General features: G+C 46.0%; 2 protein-coding genes across 4 annotated transcripts; both read right to left on the bottom strand.

Moving 5' to 3' along the window:
* Positions 1–797: 797 nt before the first annotated feature.
* On the bottom strand, positions 798–9373 carry LOC107221126 (striated muscle preferentially expressed protein kinase). Of its 2 annotated transcripts, XM_015660018.2 has the most exons (7): positions 9033–9373; positions 8586–8676; positions 5820–6023; positions 5325–5466; positions 4933–5132; positions 4109–4261; positions 798–3501 (listed from the first exon to the last, which is right to left on the bottom strand). In XM_015660018.2, exons 1-7 carry the CDS (start codon positions 9064–9066, stop codon positions 2052–2054), a joined length of 2274 nt encoding a protein of 757 aa, XP_015515504.1. In that variant the 5' UTR covers positions 9067–9373; the 3' UTR covers positions 798–2051. The 2 variants fall into 2 exon arrangements, with proteins under 2 accessions (XP_015515504.1, XP_046598723.1); XM_046742767.1 differs by lacking the exons at positions 8586–8676; positions 9033–9373 and adding an exon at positions 6902–7093.
* Positions 9374–11919: 2546 nt separating this feature from the next.
* LOC107221142 (kynurenine/alpha-aminoadipate aminotransferase, mitochondrial) lies at positions 11920–16329 on the bottom strand. Of its 2 annotated transcripts, XM_046742924.1 has the most exons (9): positions 15908–16327; positions 15774–15825; positions 15060–15225; positions 14767–14953; positions 13274–13390; positions 12882–13205; positions 12604–12730; positions 12296–12504; positions 11920–12229 (listed from the first exon to the last, which is right to left on the bottom strand). In XM_046742924.1, exons 2-9 carry the CDS (start codon positions 15775–15777, stop codon positions 12164–12166), a joined length of 1200 nt encoding a protein of 399 aa, XP_046598880.1. In that variant the 5' UTR covers positions 15778–15825; positions 15908–16327; the 3' UTR covers positions 11920–12163. The 2 variants fall into 2 exon arrangements, with proteins under 2 accessions (XP_046598880.1, XP_015515525.1); XM_015660039.2 differs by having other exon boundaries at positions 15774–16329.
* Between the last annotated feature and the right edge of the window lie 398 nt (positions 16330–16727).

Here is a 16727-nt window from a genome sequence, read left to right as displayed (position 1 = left end):
CATGCGGGTTGCCTATAATAAGGCGCTCATGTTATTTACAAACAAATTCCGTCTTGTATCCGATGAATATCTTTTAGTTTCATGCGAAATTCAGTTAACGAAATATTTACCGTCTGGATTTTTATCTGAGAATGACATGAGACCTATCTCTCGTTTAATATTAACAAACAGAAAGCTTCCACAAGATTTGATTCACTGACGGCAAGTTTGTTGCTTCATCGGCTGAAACAGCTGTACCCACGATATTGTCATGAAAAATCCAATAAACTTAGTATCTTCCTACGATAGGCTGGCACGCGAGTAAATATACGTTCAGCTATGAAAGATCATGTCATACGTGTACATAGCTTGCGGCCAGCGTATTATTTTGGTAGCTTTTTGGCAACCGTATCAGATTCCTCTGAGCTCAGGATAATAAAAAGAACGCCAGGGTAGAACATCGTGAATATCGTATTAATATCTTCTTTATTTATTTCATCATTAAAATACACAATTTCACCATTGTATTATCTAGATCATACTATATTCTATACACGGAATATAATATCGAGTTATGTGTAAATTATAATTATACAATATAATACAGAATTATAATCAGCGTCAGTACGTATTAATTTGATTATTCGTCGAAGCGGATTTCACTCACTTCAACCGTCTGTTAAGGGAATTTAGAATCAGGGATGGGGCGAACGAGAGACGTGACAGAAAGGTCGAAAGTCACCGGGTTTCTCCTAAACTGCTAGACTAGCTCGAGATCTATTCGGGCTCCCATGCGTCTCAGGGCCAATATAGTGTTGACCGCCTTCACCCATCGCTTCTTGATAACGTAACGCTTCAGGCGAACCTTCGATATCGGATTGTCGAGCGCCGCCTCCAGCCACCGATGTTCCACCAACTGGTCTGCCCTCGGCCGTTTCCTGCATATATAAAATTTATTTTCGATTCCTGTCATACAAAAGGTGAGTAAGTATATTACGCTCCTATTCTATTTATCCTTCATTTCTCTGTGTTTTCACTTATTTTATTACCCTTCAATAAACTACCCAACCACTGTGTATCTCATTACACTAGAATAATTTGTCCATATTTCTCTGGTTCATAAGTATTCGTTAAAGTGATGAGTGTTACGAACCCACTGTAGACATATTACTAGGTCAAATTTACATTGCGTTTGAAGCGGCGGAGCTGAGTAAAAGTATCTATTTGGAATTTCTATTTCTCTCGGTGCCTTATGCAAGAAAATAATTGTTGTTTATGTAGCTATTTGTGATTATCTTTATCTAACGAAACTGAGTGACATTCTCGCCACTATACACAGTTCAAGTTTCGAGTCATCTGTTCGAAGAATAAAAAGTCTTTATTCTGCCTTAATTCTGGTACAACTCTCGTATTACGAACGACGGAAAATACATGTATACTATATAGTACAGGTAATACGATATACCCTTCATTCTGTGTTTACACGTGTATAACAGTACTTTTTGTATATTTATATAATATATTATATTTATTATTTAACTATATTTCCGTGCATTATCAATAAGCTTTGATTAACTCGATATTAACCCTTACAGGACCTTGACATATTTTTTCAACTTTCCAGTTTCAAGTACCAAGCCTTTACCGTTACTGTCATTGGGTTGGATGGTGAAAAAGATGACACAACTTTCGAGCCGGTGTATCGGCTTTCGGTCCTATAGGGGATAATTAAACTGCTCGATTTGTGAATTGCACCGAAATTCACTAACCCAACCACAATACCTACAGCGTGCAATATCAACCGATCAAGCCGTAGAAAACACCCTCCTAGAGTGTAAGTCGCATAGGCGAAACGAGGAAGTACAATGCTACGGTTAATAATTAGGCAAGTGGGAATCGAGCAGCTGGCGAACGAAGGATCGTTCTATTACGTTAAGTTATGTATTTTGTTTGCTTTTGTTCGGGCTAGAACAGTAGAAATGGAGGAAAAGGCAAGCCGCGAATGTGCCGCGCCGGTATAGAGAACGAAAAGTCGAGGCGTTTGCAGTAACAGGGAGAGACGGTGCCCCCGGTCAGCGGTGAACCGAGGGCGTCGGGTCGACAGGGGGCGGTTTTTGCTGCTCGGACTGGAAGTACTCGGCCAAGGAGTTCATCGAGCGCCTGGCGACGGATTCTTCGCCGCACCAGTCGAGGCTGACCGACTTCCGGCCGATGCCGTTCTGCCGGGTTCCGGTATGCCCGTCGTCCCACTCCTCGAGTAACTGCAGAAGTAGATTCTTCGTGCTCGTTGGCTCGTCGAGGTTCAGGTTCCGGTGCAAATCCCGGAGATTCGATATCCGCGGCACGTCGCGACCGGACTCCGTGAACCGGTGCAGTTTCGCTCGACGCCACGGAGGCGTCAGGTCGACTTCCTTCGCGGCGTTTACAGCGGGCGGCACCCTGATCGGCATCGGATCGGTGGTCCGATCGTCCTGCAGCCTCGAGTTCTGCGGGGAAGAGGAGGAGGAGGAGGAGGATATCGTGGAGGAGTTGAAGGAGGAAAAGCAGCTCGTCCGCACTAGGGGGGCGCGTGTTCTCCAACCGGAATCGGTCCTTTCTGCGGCTTTGACGCTGGCCGTGGTGTTCTGGTGTTCCGAGAGGATGGCGTCGCTTCGCTCCGGGGGGCGCCGAGTCTTCCTGGTCGTTGGCCCGAACCCAGGGGTGACGTCGACGGGCCCCTCCTTCGTGTTGGCGAATTTTCCCACCCCGCCAAAAGCTGTGCCGTTGGTCTTTCTCTGCCTAACGATCCTCGACAGTTTTTCGGATATTTCGTTTCCCCTAGCTGCCGGGGATGGCTCCGCAGGCCTGATCTCCGCGCTCCTCTCAACGCCGCTCGGCTTCCGCCTTCCACCCGCTTCCAGGTGGCTGCCGATCGACGCGGATTCGACCACCACGGCCGGAGAACGCGGCGCCGCCCCCTCGACGTTGGTCCCCGCAAGACGTGGGCCCAACGCGATGGCGCGTAGGTGCTCGGACAGCTTGATTATCTCCTCGGCGAGGACGATCTGAGCGGCCGGATCCCGCTGCTTCTCGGCACCCGTCCCCGTCCCCTCCGAGGCCCGCCTATCAAAGGCCCCCCTCGACCCAGACCCCGGTACTGTGAGCAGGATCGTGTTGTCCCCGTTTACCGAGTCCCCGGAACTCCAGAGGCTTCCGCACGGCGAGGGACTCTGACCCCGCGTTGATATCGACTCGAGACCGCCGACGAGGGACTCCCCAAGGTCCGCTGCTTCCGGTCGCAGGCAACCCGGGCAAAACGCCGCGTCAACCGCGTACGGACTGTCGGGGTGCTCGCGCCACCGTTCCACGAACAGCCTCAGATTGTCCTTGGTTACTTCGAGCTCCTCCCTCACCCCGTTCCTGATCTCGCTATCTTTTGCCGGCACTACTTCCGGCTGAGAGGGAATCTTGGGACTAGGGGCGGGGGGGCTCTTCCGGGTCAGCCAAGCGTGAGCGCGGCACTGCGACGCCGAAGCGCGCCCCCTGAAAGACAACACGACAAGGGAATTTAGTTTTATCCTTACGAAAAATCTGACAATGCGCAACTCCTCCGGCCCATTTAACACAGCGTGCAGGATTTTGCGAGAAGTGAAACATTCGACGCAAAGTTTTCAATCCCAGAAGTACGTCGACCCGGACAGGGAACATAATCGGAATATATGAATAAATTGTACCTTCTCGTAATAAATGTACGTTATTTGGCAAACGAAACGTTGACGTAGCAACCTAGAATGCGGTACAACAACATGGCAAGATGGATAGCTGGAACAGTATAGGCGTCGAATGTTTTCGACTCGTCCTAAATCCCGCCAAGTATATGATATTGAAACTGAGGAGGGTCATTTCGTAAAAATTTTCCTGTCAGCTGAAGACGGAGGAGTGTGAGCATTGCCGCTTTCGTTTTCGAGTGGTCTTATCTTTGACCTTGAAAACGAGGACCTCAAGGCTGTTCGTGGGAGGGCGTGCCACGGATATTTTCCTTATCTTAAGTAATAAACTGATCGGCAAACTACGCGAGCGAATTTATGCATCGATCTCGGACGAGGCATCGTTTCAGGTATACGATTATATTTAATTGATCGACACTTACCCCTTATCCTTAACTAGAAGACTTTTTATGAAATCTTTCGCCTCGTCGGATATCTCGGCGAACGCTTCGTCGTCGAAGTCGTATTTTGCAATGGTCACGTTCGCCATCGTTTCAATGTCGGTGTCTCCCATAAATGGCGAGAGTCCCGACAACCTACGGAACACGAAATCGGTGAGATAAATGAGTATCGAAACTAGGCATTCGGTTCACAGTCGACCTACAGTTTCGGACTAGAAAAAGAATGATTTCAAAAATTAAAATACGTCGCGTCGCCTGCAAAATCGGTTGGATTCGAAGCTTTTCTTCTGAACCATATAACGAATGACACCCTCACCGTCTTGCGCAATTTGTCGACTAGTCGTGAAATGCTTGGACCGATTAACTGACAAGAGTGCATAACTATAGTTATAATGTTTATTGTGAAAACAAATGCATAAACTTGACGTTTGTTTCTTTTTTGTAAAAAAATAACAAACTTTGCGAGCCAATATATACACCTATATACGTATACATTGTAGATACATACATGCGATGTGTAGCTAAATATTTACATGGTTTGGAATTTGTGTAAAGTAGGATGAATCAAGTTATACGGTATCTGGTAAATATGAAGTGTTAAGGGTTGCATAACTCCAAATGACCCTTTCGTGCTCGCCTCTGAATTCCTCTCCACCAAGGCTCGTCGGCAATAACGCACGTGAAACACAGAAGTACAATTTTATCTGCCAAGTGGTGTGAGTTTTGCGAATGATGATACCATGCCAATTTTACACCCATGCAGCTATTCGATTATACACAAGTATTGGTTGGTAGTGTGAACTCACAGAACGTAGCAGATCACGCCAATGCTCCACATGTCTGTGCCGAAACCGATTTGGTCAAAGTTTACAACTTCCGGTGCCACGAATTCCGGAGTACCGAACAAAACTTGGAGCTTCTTGTTCGGATCGTATTTCCTCGCTAGTCCAAAGTCTATTATCTTTATTCGGTTTCCCTCTTTCGTGAGGCACAAGATGTTCTCGGGCTTTCGGTGAAAAAATAATATTCCAGTTATAGTATAGGCGTTTCATGGGTGTCAGATAAGTAAACAAAATTTACCGATAAGTAATAGTCTAAAAGCCAGCAAGCTGGTTTTAAAATCGTTGTACTAACGCATGTTTTCTAAAACAATCAATATCATCGGACGAATTTTTTCTGCTCTTTCGATCCACCATACCTTGAGATCTAGGTGCAATATGTTCTGTCCATGGACGAACTCGATACCCTCGCATATCTGTCGCATAAAAACGGCGCAGCTTCTTTCAGTCAGGACAAAGTCGTCATCGATCACTCTCTCGAACAGTTCGCCACCCGTGATCCTTTGCAGGCAAGTAATATGCAACGTGCAAAATATATTTGTTGATACACTAGCTGATTGCCGACGAGAATAATAATAACAATAACAATAACAAAGATGATAATAGTAATAATAATAATAACATGGATAAGAAATCGTTCAGCTTTTATATTCTCATTTTAGCGTTTTCTTCTCTGCATAAATTTCCGAATCATGAACAAAGAACAAAAAAAAAAATAAAAATAGACAATAGACAGAATAAGTATAAAGACATCTCTGGAGATTAATTTTCTCATCTAAACTCAACCGCACAGGGTTGGAATAATCGAGGTGACGCCAAAGCTGGAATATATTGTCTGATAAGTAAAACCGTACAGTTCCAGTATTACGTAAATGTTGTTTCCGGTCGCGATTGCGTCGTATAGTTGTATAAGCCGGGGATGCTGGAGCCTCCGCATGATCTCGACTTCCCGTTCGACGGTCCTTCTGTCTTCCTTGCGATTGGTGTTGACCACTTTGGCGGCGAGGTGAAGACCGCTCGACTTTTCCTTGCATCTATAGACCGTTCCGAATTTACCCCTGAAATGAAATCACCAACCCCGTGTTTGTACAATGTTCTCATTCGGCGAGGGTATACTTAATTAAGCGACAGGCCCTGTCATCTTTTGGCCACGCGGGTCAGTTGGCACAGCGTCAATACTCTCGTCGCACCAGGATGACACATTATGACGCGCAAGAATTCACCTCGCGTGAAAGTAACACCCGCTCCTTAATGTTATTGTCAATTCATCGCTGCCGACTTTGCCAAATTTTGCAGCACATCGCAGTTCCTGAAGCACGCGAGTGTTTTCTTTTCTTTTCTTTTTTTTTTGCGATTTCTGTTAGCCTCCCTTATTCGACGAGTCGTAGCACGATCCCTACTTGCGAGTATGCCGTCACGTTATCGCTTATAATTACCAGCTGCCCCGAAGATCGGATTGATAAAACCCCACCTCTGTGTCACATTTCCCCCGACAGCTTGAAATACATTCAGAAATAGGTAAAGCGATTAAATTTTTCTAGTGCCAAATTTTTCTGGGCAAAGCGCGGATCCGTTGATAAATACCTGGCTGGTTTTTATTTAAAAATTACCAAGGCCAAACGTCGTTACACTATATGTAGAATTTCCGGTGTGTATTACAGTGTTTATCGGCACAAAAGAAATCGTAAATTGTACCAACTGGACTGTGTCTCATCCCACTAAACGGACAATCTCGTGTAAACGCAACTCTTGTAATTTACGATCAGTCGGATTCTTCGGCGCAGAATTACACATACGTACCGTACAGTTGTAAATATCTGAGAATAAGCTAGTTCCGATGGAAAGGATGAATGAACGAGCGGTTAATTCCGCTGTTTCGCTGCCGAGAAGAGTTAGAACGGATTTCTGGGTAAAGGAGAAGGTGATTCAGGCATACCTTCGGGTACGACGGTCTCAGGTGAGCCGGGTCGTGGCCTCTGGATCCCCCCGGAATAAAACACCAAGTCTATGGGCCAGAGGCCGCAGCATCGAACGAAGAGGTAGAGGAGTGAACACGAGGAACGTGTAGGTGTATTATTTATAGACAGAGAGACCTTGATTACCAATACCGAGGAGCCTGAGCGACGTCCGTGCGAGCCGAGATAATGGCAGCGAAACTGTGTGAGTGCATCAACGCGAGCCGGTGAAATCTAGCTCGGGAAAAACGCCAGCGAGTTAGACCTTGTAGCGGGAGCGAATTGTTTCCCAACAACGCGTTCGTTAGCGCGAGCGATGAGCTGGCGTTTGGCGAACGAGTCACTTCCTTCGACAACTGAGAACGCTGGTAAACGCGTGTAAACAACCTGTCAAGGGTGTAAGATTTTTCTAAAAACTGTAAGGGAAGAGGGAGGCGTAAGGTTCTTTGAAAAAATTTACTTAGTGAAATCTGCTACATTTGCAGTAAAAAAAAAAGAAAAAAAAAACAACAAATATCTTTGACAAGGGTATATTTTAACAAAAACCGTGACGTGTACCTCTTTTCCTCCAGTTTTCAGTAAAATCTGCTCTTCTTCTTCTCACCGTGTACATATGTCTGCATTCGGTCAGATTCATGTTTTCGATTGCGTTTTCTCACTTACGATCATTAGTCCCGTGCAGGAGCTGGTAATGCGCCATGTGTTTTTATAGACGTGTCACGCACACGCTTCGACGCCCGGCGTCGCGACGTCCGCCTTTTCCCATTCGCTGCGCCACCGTATAATAATTACGACCAGATATATATATGTATATATTATATACGTATATGGTTGTACGTACGTACATAGGACAAGACACGCTTTATTTTCAGTACGCCTCAATTGCCAGCTTGGCTCTTTCACGAAACGAATCATCGGTCCGGATAGATACGCAGATCGATCATTCCTAGACCCGCCTTACACCTATCTGCATATTCCAAATGCCAAGATAAAACCAGCTGAGCCGGACGCCAACGCTCAATAAAATTCCGATCGTGATCCTGCACTTGAAATTTTGGCTCGATCGTGATCGTCTTTTTTACCGCGGGTCTTTTTCACTGTACGCGTTTCGAACGGAATTGCAGCCGTTTTCTACGCTGTTACAAATTTATCGAATCGATACATGATGCACTGATTAATCGTTGAACTCCGTGCGTGTTTTCTATTGAAAGAGAAAAATGTTTTATCGGAAAAGCGTGTTACTGTTCTCGAGAATTGTTGTTCCGTCTATTTCAACCTATTCTCACCTTATATATTTTGTACCTATAATGCGAGGTAATAAAACAAAGAATTCATTTCAGCCTCCGCAGATGTAGCATACGCAGACAGAAATTCTCACACGCGTCGGTTTGGAAATAGTGAAAAACCGCGGAATTGGCAATTCTCCGATCATACAGGCGCGTCTCACCAGCGTTCACATCGCGGTGCACGCGTGTGTGTGTGTGTATGTGTTCGCGTACTTATTTATGCGATCAATTCGAATTTCGCCTAGAAGAAAGCTATTCTTATTCAAGCGTATCGTTCTGGATCGGTGGCACGCAATCTGGGAGACAAAGATGGACGTTTATTTCGCCAGCTTCGACCCCTGCACGATTGTTCATAACAATTAATCACGCAGGTACTCACCTGCCAATTTCCGATTCGATGTCATACTGGTCCGCGAATTGAACACCATGCCTCACCGCGACGTCACGATAGGGGAAGCTGGGCTCGATCTCTGAAAGAGGTGAAAATAATTAAAAGTTACGATCGGTGTAACCGGGGACACACGCAACACGTTTCAGGGAGAGTTTAAAAAAAGAAAAAAAAAAAAAAAAACACCAAAAAGGAAAGAAAAAGAAAAACGTCGAGACTTGGTCCCGGAACGCGGATATGCGGAGGTGGCGTTAAATCAGCTGGGTAAAAAAGGACGCCGACGATACGTCGACCCCAGTTTTTGGTCCAAACTGTTGCTCCTTCCGCAATTTCCACCGCGTTTCTCACGCGCGCCTCTTCAACCGAGCGACTATTCCTCGACGGTGTTAATCCAAGGGTGATAAGCGGTACGGTTTCACATCAAGGGAAAATTCTTACCGCCGACCGGATCGGTCTCGTCCACTCGAATCATCGTTCTCCAGCCGGAGTCACGAAGTCCTGCAGGGAGAGGTTTTCGCTCCCTCGTCGGGAACGACGAAGATGTGTAAAAAAAACTGGTCTCTCCCAAAAGATTTCGTTCGAGAACGCGACGTTGATCCGTGCACAGCCGGGGAACGCCGCGCACGGTAAAAACTCGACGCGTTTTATTATTATATGCCGCGCGGCGCGATCGCTGGCTTGCTTGAATCTCGGAGGCAGCGGGCCGACGTCGGACGGACGGCCTCTCTTCTTCGGCTCGGACGGATTTAGATTTTCTACGGACGCCGCGGATTCTGCCGACGGGTCACGTGGCCCCGACGTCGCGACGCCCTTCCCCCCCTCCCCCCTTCACCCCCCCCCCCCCCCCTTCACCCCCTCACCCTCTTCGCCCTTATTCCGCGGCCCGACGTCGCTCTGGCAGGCCTCGATATCAACAATGCTGCACTTGCTCCGCGGCCCGAACCCCGATCCACAACCTCTGCCGCGCCTGTGTACGTACGTACATCCATACGTATGTAGGCACGTACGTGAATACACCAAAGACTGTCTATATATTTTCGGAGATATTCGTTAGCGTCTAGCCGTCGCGCGGACCCGCTTCGCTCTTCTTAGACTGAAATACGAAGCTTTCGTTGCCGCAATTGGTACCCTGGGGTGTCTATCAATTGCCCCAGTCAATTGTCGGCGGGACACCTTGGCTATCGATGAAAATTTCGAACAGAACTAGAATTTCGAAACTCCGTCGTGGGAGATGTGTTTACTTTAAGCAATCGTAGAGGAAAATAAAATTTATATTCCTGCCAATTTTTTAGGTTTTTTTTTTCTTTTTTTCACAGGTTCTCCGGAGCCGGATGATTTTATCTTCTTATCCTACTACCTCGAAATGTAATTACACGTTGGAGAATTGATTCCGTGCTTCAGGATGCCAGGAATTTTTATACCGCCAAGTAGTTTACGAGAATTACAATTTTTCAGTCTCGCTGAAACTTATCTTAGAACGTAAAATGATCCTTTGCCATTGCTTGTAATTAAAAAATTTCCCGGAAATTTGCAGAATTCCGGCTTACGTGTTAATACATCGTTCTATTTGGGCAACGTAAAAATGCCATTTGAAATTGCCGAATCGCATAAACGCTATTTCTCGTAGGGAGTTATGAGAAAGGGAAAACGGATATAGGTGTTCGTGGTCAGAGCTGCGAATAGGAGGCCGATAACACTTTTCCCGTTCACGGGAGCGTAAGATTGGGTACAGCCTCAATTCAACGTCGCTGTCAATACGACTACGTCGATATCTCGTCTTTACTTACCGTTGCGCGTAATTCTTCGAGCGAAAATACATGATACAGTGCATCGTGCATAGAAGCTCGATGTGCTTGGCAGGTCGTTAAAATAGTATTATTTTTATCCGATATTCCTTAAGCAACGACGGAACGAGCGATCTTGTGTTGGTTTGATACGTAGTTGGAGCTCTTGTACTCTCTTGCGACATTAATAAATTGATCGTCGTCTCTAACTTCCGCAAATTGGTCATTATACCTCGCATCGGCTCCTGTGTTACAGGGTAAAAGAAGAAGGTAAAAAAACGCGACACTCCTGCCGGCCAGCTACAAATTAATTGTCCGTTATGCCCCACTTAAACACCGCAAGAGAGGGAAAAAAACATCTATAGAGCGTAAGAGTATAAATGTAATGCGGAGAAGGGTGCGAGGAAAAGAAGCCGTCTACTCGGCCAACCTCGCGAAATTTTATTATCCTCGCCGTCGCCCTGCTGGATATACTTTTTGTTTACTTTTTGCTTTTTGCCTTTTGTTTTACCTTTCATGCAAATGGGTTCTCCAAATTACCAAGCTAGACTCCTCGACGACCCGCATCCGCTGCACGATATACATAATTAATTAGCGTATTAACGAAGACAAGGTGCGGGGAGATCCCGAAGGTCTTCGTGAAACTCGCCCATCCATCTCGCACGTAATTGACTGCGATTTAAGAGGATCGGTGATGAGCAAGGCAAGTTTTTTTTTTTTTTTTTTTTTATGACTCAAGATACGTTCCAAAACACTTGACTAGGCTTATGGCCACGTTGGTCATCAGCGATTAGTTACAGCTGGTTTGAAAAGATATCACGATTTTTCAGCGAACAAATATCCTTCCATCGAATCCGCGGTGTATTTTCCCAATTTGTCAATGTCGACACGTACAATATTGGTCCCTTCAATCCGACGACCGATGGAATTCCTGTCGTAATATAATTGTCACTGGAGTCTACAGGCTTGCGCGGTGTTGACTGACGTGTATGCGATACATGCAACGTCCGCGACGCAGACACGGACAACCTGCACCCACGTTTATACGGAGTATTCGACGAGTCGCGCAGACCTCGTTGAAACTGACTTTCCGAAAGGTCAAATTAATACCAGACTGTGTATCTTGGCCGGCGAAAAGGAGGCGTTGATTTTTACGAAACTCTTTTGCAAGATAATCAGGCCTGCGATCTATAAATATGAGAAAAAAAGGTGAGAGGGTGTGAAATCGGTAGGTGCGAAAACGTGTCATTTGATTTTACATCCGAACTGCAGGCTCGCCAGTTTTCGATGTGTCGATTTGCCCGAATAACCGAAAAGCGAGCAGACACAACGGGTCGTTGGACTATAGTTTCATTTTCACGGACTGCGTGTCGCGTTGAATTAATCATACAGTTCGTAAATTGATAATTACGTCGGTTCGTGCTGGTTATATGTATCATAGAAATACCGGGACGATTTCCGTTAACAAGCGAGATGGAGAGAAAGAGGGAGAGAGATAAATTGACGGAGTGTTATAATAATTCACTTATACGAATGCAATGAACGGTGCTTGACGGGTATTTATTCAATTGTATTAACGTACTGTTGGTCTGTTCAGTTTAAGATACGCGTACAAAGCAAGTGATTTCCGTCACGTCGGAAATAAATTCGACGCTAAAAACAATGGGATCCAATATCGCAGTGCGATAACATAAGAGTATCGTGAAACCGAACAGACAAACTGTAATTGAGGATAGCAATAAAATGACGTACTCGTATAAACGACTCGGTATAATATTGCCATCATCATTGCCCTTGAACATTATTTTTCCTGATGTGCTCCTTGATTAGTCTCGCCATGATCGAGAGGCCCTGGAAAAAAACCATTGATTATACGCGTACGGTGTCACGTAGCAATGTGGTAATATAATATTGTACCTTGTCAACTTTTTCCGGAGAAGCGTAGCTGTAGCTGAGCCTCACATGCTGGTCGGGATCTTTGATGTCTTCGTTGAAAGCGTGACCGGGAAGAACGAGAACACCATTTGCGACGAATTGCTCCATTACCAGATCGAAGACGTTGTCGATCGACTTGACTTTGATCCATATGAACATGCCTCCCTCGGGAACTGACCACTCGGCCAGCCCTGTGGAATCGAAAATGGACGGGCGTGACGTTTCGATACATCGCCAATGAACCTTGGGCGTATAAGTATTATAGGTACTGTACGTAGACAGCAGTTTACCAGTAAGATGCTTTTCAACGAGAGACACCATCATGTCCCTCTTTTTTCTGTAAAAGCTTTGAACTTCTCCCAGGTGCTGCTCGAACCTTTCCGGACCCCACGTGTTCAGCAGCTTGTAGACCAGCATCTTAAATACATATCAGTTTTTGCAATCGCGTCAATCCAACTCTGACAAGACCGGAGAGATCAAAGGCAGGCCTTGTCTTTGGTTCCGTCAAGGAGTGTAAGGTTTCAAGAGATACCAAAAAGACGTGAAATAAAAATCGAAAAATTTTCACCTGAGACAAAGAGGAAGTGTGAAGCGTCCCGCTGGTAATGTGCATGGTTATTTGCCTGATGACATCCTTGTGAGCGGTCAAAATTCCGATGCGAATTCCGGCGCTCAAGATTTTGCTGAAGGAGTCCACCCTCATTACCCGACCGTCGGTATCCATGGAGAAGAAGCTGGTGGGCCGGTGCTCGAGGAAGTTGACGAAGTAGTAGGCATCATCCTCGAGTATCAGGAAATCGTACTTCTGGGCGAGAGCGTAAACCTCGCGCCTACGTTCCTCGGAGAGAACAGCTCCGGTCGGATTAGAACCCGTCGGATTGACGCTGAGTAGCTGTAATGCGGAAGAACGAACATATTTCATGGGTTTCCGCTCCGCCTCGCCGTCGACCTTGAACCAACCTTTGGCTTTGGAAGGCCATCCCTCATCCTCGCCTCGCAGACTTGACGGATCTTGTTCGGCACGATGCCCTCGGCGTCCTGCTCGATTCCGATGAACTCCGGCGCCAAGGGGTCGAGCTGTAGCGGGAAAAAAAGGGGGAAAATTTTTCTACCCCCAATTCCCGGGACCCCCCTCATACGCGACGCTTCGCGACGCGAGGATTAGAGTGCCGACGGGCTGACACGGCCCGTTAAATCACGCGGAAAAGCCTAATCGAGAAAGTGCCCAAGTTTCTTTGAGCTGCCCGGATTCCCGGCCCGTGCTCGGAAAAGGCGAGTCTCCGCATCTCCCGGTTTCATCGTAATAAAATCGTGACGGTATTTTTTCTTCATTTTCTCCGGACCATATCGCTAGACTTGACGGCGGTGCTGATCCGCTGCGGTATGTTTGATTAATAAACGTATTAACGTGGTTTAGGACTCCGCAGGGGATGAAGGGTGCGCTGAAACCCCTTGCGCATAATTGTTAGCCGCCCTACTTAAACCGACGGGCTACAGAATTCCCGTCGTAATCTTATTACGCTGGTCTGAATTCGTGCGTGTAACTTCGCGGGTAAATGTCCGAACACGAAACGCGTTTAGCAACATTCACGGTCCGAGAAAATTGCCTTGAATTACACTATTAGGAGAGGTAGCTCTATTCGACTTGATACGTGTAACCGCATATTGCTGGTGCTGTTTCAGCGCACGTGTGTAGCTCCCGATAAAGTAAAGAAAAATACGCGCAGCGTAATTGGCCGTGACCGGAATTGCATAGGTGAACTAATGAAACTTTCAATCTAACGATAAAACCGAAGCATATACTTTTTTTTTTTTTCACCGAACAAAAGCACCGACAGATGTAGCTCAATTAAAATCTCTCCCGGATCGATGATCAGAGGTTGTGCAACGAATTTCGTAGCCTCGGTTTTATCTGGGTCGCACTAATCACATCTCATTGTGAATACCGCGATTACTTTAATCAGCGCAGGCTCGAAAAGCTTCGCCCCGGAACGTGAAAGTCGCAAGTGATAAGACCGCAAGATCGTGTCTCAGTCAAAGCTGAATAACTTATTTCCGCATGGTGGGATTAATTAAAATTCATCTTTAATTTTCGCGCTCCGCACTCCCTCTGACGATCATTAAATCCAGCGAACACGGACTTTTCCACTCCCTGATCAATTCCAATCCGCTTTTACTTCTATCCATCTATCGCGCGATCATTTGCACCCCGGACTGACTGTAGACAGTGGCGAACCAAATCGGTTGAGAAAAATAGCGGCGCTGCAGGAGAATCGGCTCGAACCCTTGACACCTCGCAAAACGTGTCACGCGCCATTTCACCCCCAGGATTTATCGACCGACCGACGGGCCGTGCTTCGTCGAATTTCGTATTCATCCCCCCGGAAAGAGCCTTCTTTTACATTTCTTAGCCCTCCTCGTCCCGGAAAAATAATATCTGGGTCGTCTTTTACCGCCCCCAGAGTCCCGGTGTAGGCCGGGACCTGAACCATCACGGCGTCGCCCTCGTCGAGGAAATGCTCAAGGATCCTACTGCAGGCTTCCTGAGACCCCGTCGTCACGAGCACTTCCCAATCATCCCGGGGGGGTGAGTGCCATCTGTTTTGAAGATCTCGCCAAAGCTTCATCAGCGGAGGATACCTGCGGAGTGAACGAACGAATCAACCGCTCGGCGATCGATGAGCGATGTAAAAATTTAAACACCCCCCCGAGGTGCCGTACTCGGAAGTGTGAAATACGTGCTCACCCCTCTGTATGACCGTACTGCAGGGCCACGTCGAGATCCTTTCCCGTCAGCTTGTGCCGCGTTCCGTCTTTGTACGTCACGTCTATCTCCTGAAACGGAAACGTCTCGGTGTTCGGCAGTCCGCCAGCGAAGGGTATGAGATCTGGATTCGCCATGTAGATTCCGCCTGTAAATGGGTAGATTTTTTTTTTCATGCCATTTGGGTATTAATTTGTCGGTTTGTTAGACCTTTAAGCTATTGAAAGATTTTTGCCAATCTGTTGTACGATTCGATTACTCGATCGCGTGAGATTTCATACATTTGAAGTACTGGTTATATAAATTTCAACATCCTTATCTATCGACTCTAGAGATAATTATTGTATCAATTGTGATATCCAATGAAACATCACGCACGTAACATTCGCTGTTTACGGAATTTGAGAAATTTTTTAGCTTATGGTGTTATTAATTGAGAACTTAGGCGTGATGTTCATTAATTCATGGTCGGATGAATTACTCTTATACTCGTTGCTAAGTCCAATTACGATACTTGCGATTATCGGAAAAAAACAGCACCGATAACAAGAAAGCTGAACAGACTGTACTTCAAATGTATCGCTCTTTATTCGCGTTGCTTTTTGATTACGGAACCTAAATTTTCGCGATTTTGTGTAAGAAACAGCAGAGTATGAAGTACAAAAAAAAAAAAATAGATGTGACATGTATACGTACTCATCTGACGAATTAGATTGGACTTCCTTCTCGCAGACCTTTTACTGATAAACTTTGAGTAATCCATTACACGAGTGGAATATTGCCTGAAACTTGTTCGAAACATATGACGATGAAACTTCAATTTAACTCACGTCGATCACCGCGGGGTAACAAGTATAGATCAACAATTATAAGCAGAAGCAGAGCGAGAGCTTGACGGTGAACCCACCACGTGGTAATACTATAAATCCGACGACGACTCTCGGCTAACTTATGAATTTAGAGATAACGTGCCATAGGTCGGTGCTGATAACGGAAGAAGTTCTCATTCTCAAGCTTCACGCATGATTTGTCTCGGATGTACGAAAGCGAGTAGAACACATTTGTAGGTACACAGACTGTGAAGCATCGCAATTCTCGCCAGACACGCTGACTGCACACTCACGAAAAAGTCGGAGGAAATCGAATGAGTTTAAATAAAAGTATGGCGGTTACTGCAAATGGCAAGCTTTGAGTTTGGAAGATTCACAAATCCATGACCGATTGACGGTACATCCGAATGAATGTTATCAGTTCCACGGTTTGTCGACGAATAAGTCTCAATTTCCGAGCGAAACTGATGTGTTGATTTCAGAGCAGCATCAACCCTTCGTCTGCAAACGTTTCTTCGGCACCTCCCGTCTGTAAATCTGGGTCTTTCACGTCCCGGCGTTTTTTCGCCCCGTTAATACATTTAAAAAATTCTTCGAACTTCTCATTCCTTACGTTCACTCATGCAAGAAACACGTTAAAAACAGAAAAAAAATTCACTCACCTGCGAGTTTGGTATGCGCCGTTTGTAAACCTGGGCCTCGTGTCCGCTGCAGATTTGATCTGCTCATAGCAGCTGGTCAAAAGGGTCCTACATAACTTTTTTCAGGTGGAGGTAGCAGCGACCTCCCTTCCCTTCTTAGAAAATTACTAATTGAAAAA

This window comes from Neodiprion lecontei, chromosome 6 (assembly GCF_021901455.1).
Source record: "Neodiprion lecontei isolate iyNeoLeco1 chromosome 6, iyNeoLeco1.1, whole genome shotgun sequence".
Classification (NCBI taxonomy): domain Eukaryota; kingdom Metazoa; phylum Arthropoda; class Insecta; order Hymenoptera; family Diprionidae; genus Neodiprion; species Neodiprion lecontei.
The sequence above is the reverse complement of the archived record's forward strand: the minus strand, read 5'-3'. Positions and strand labels throughout refer to the sequence as shown.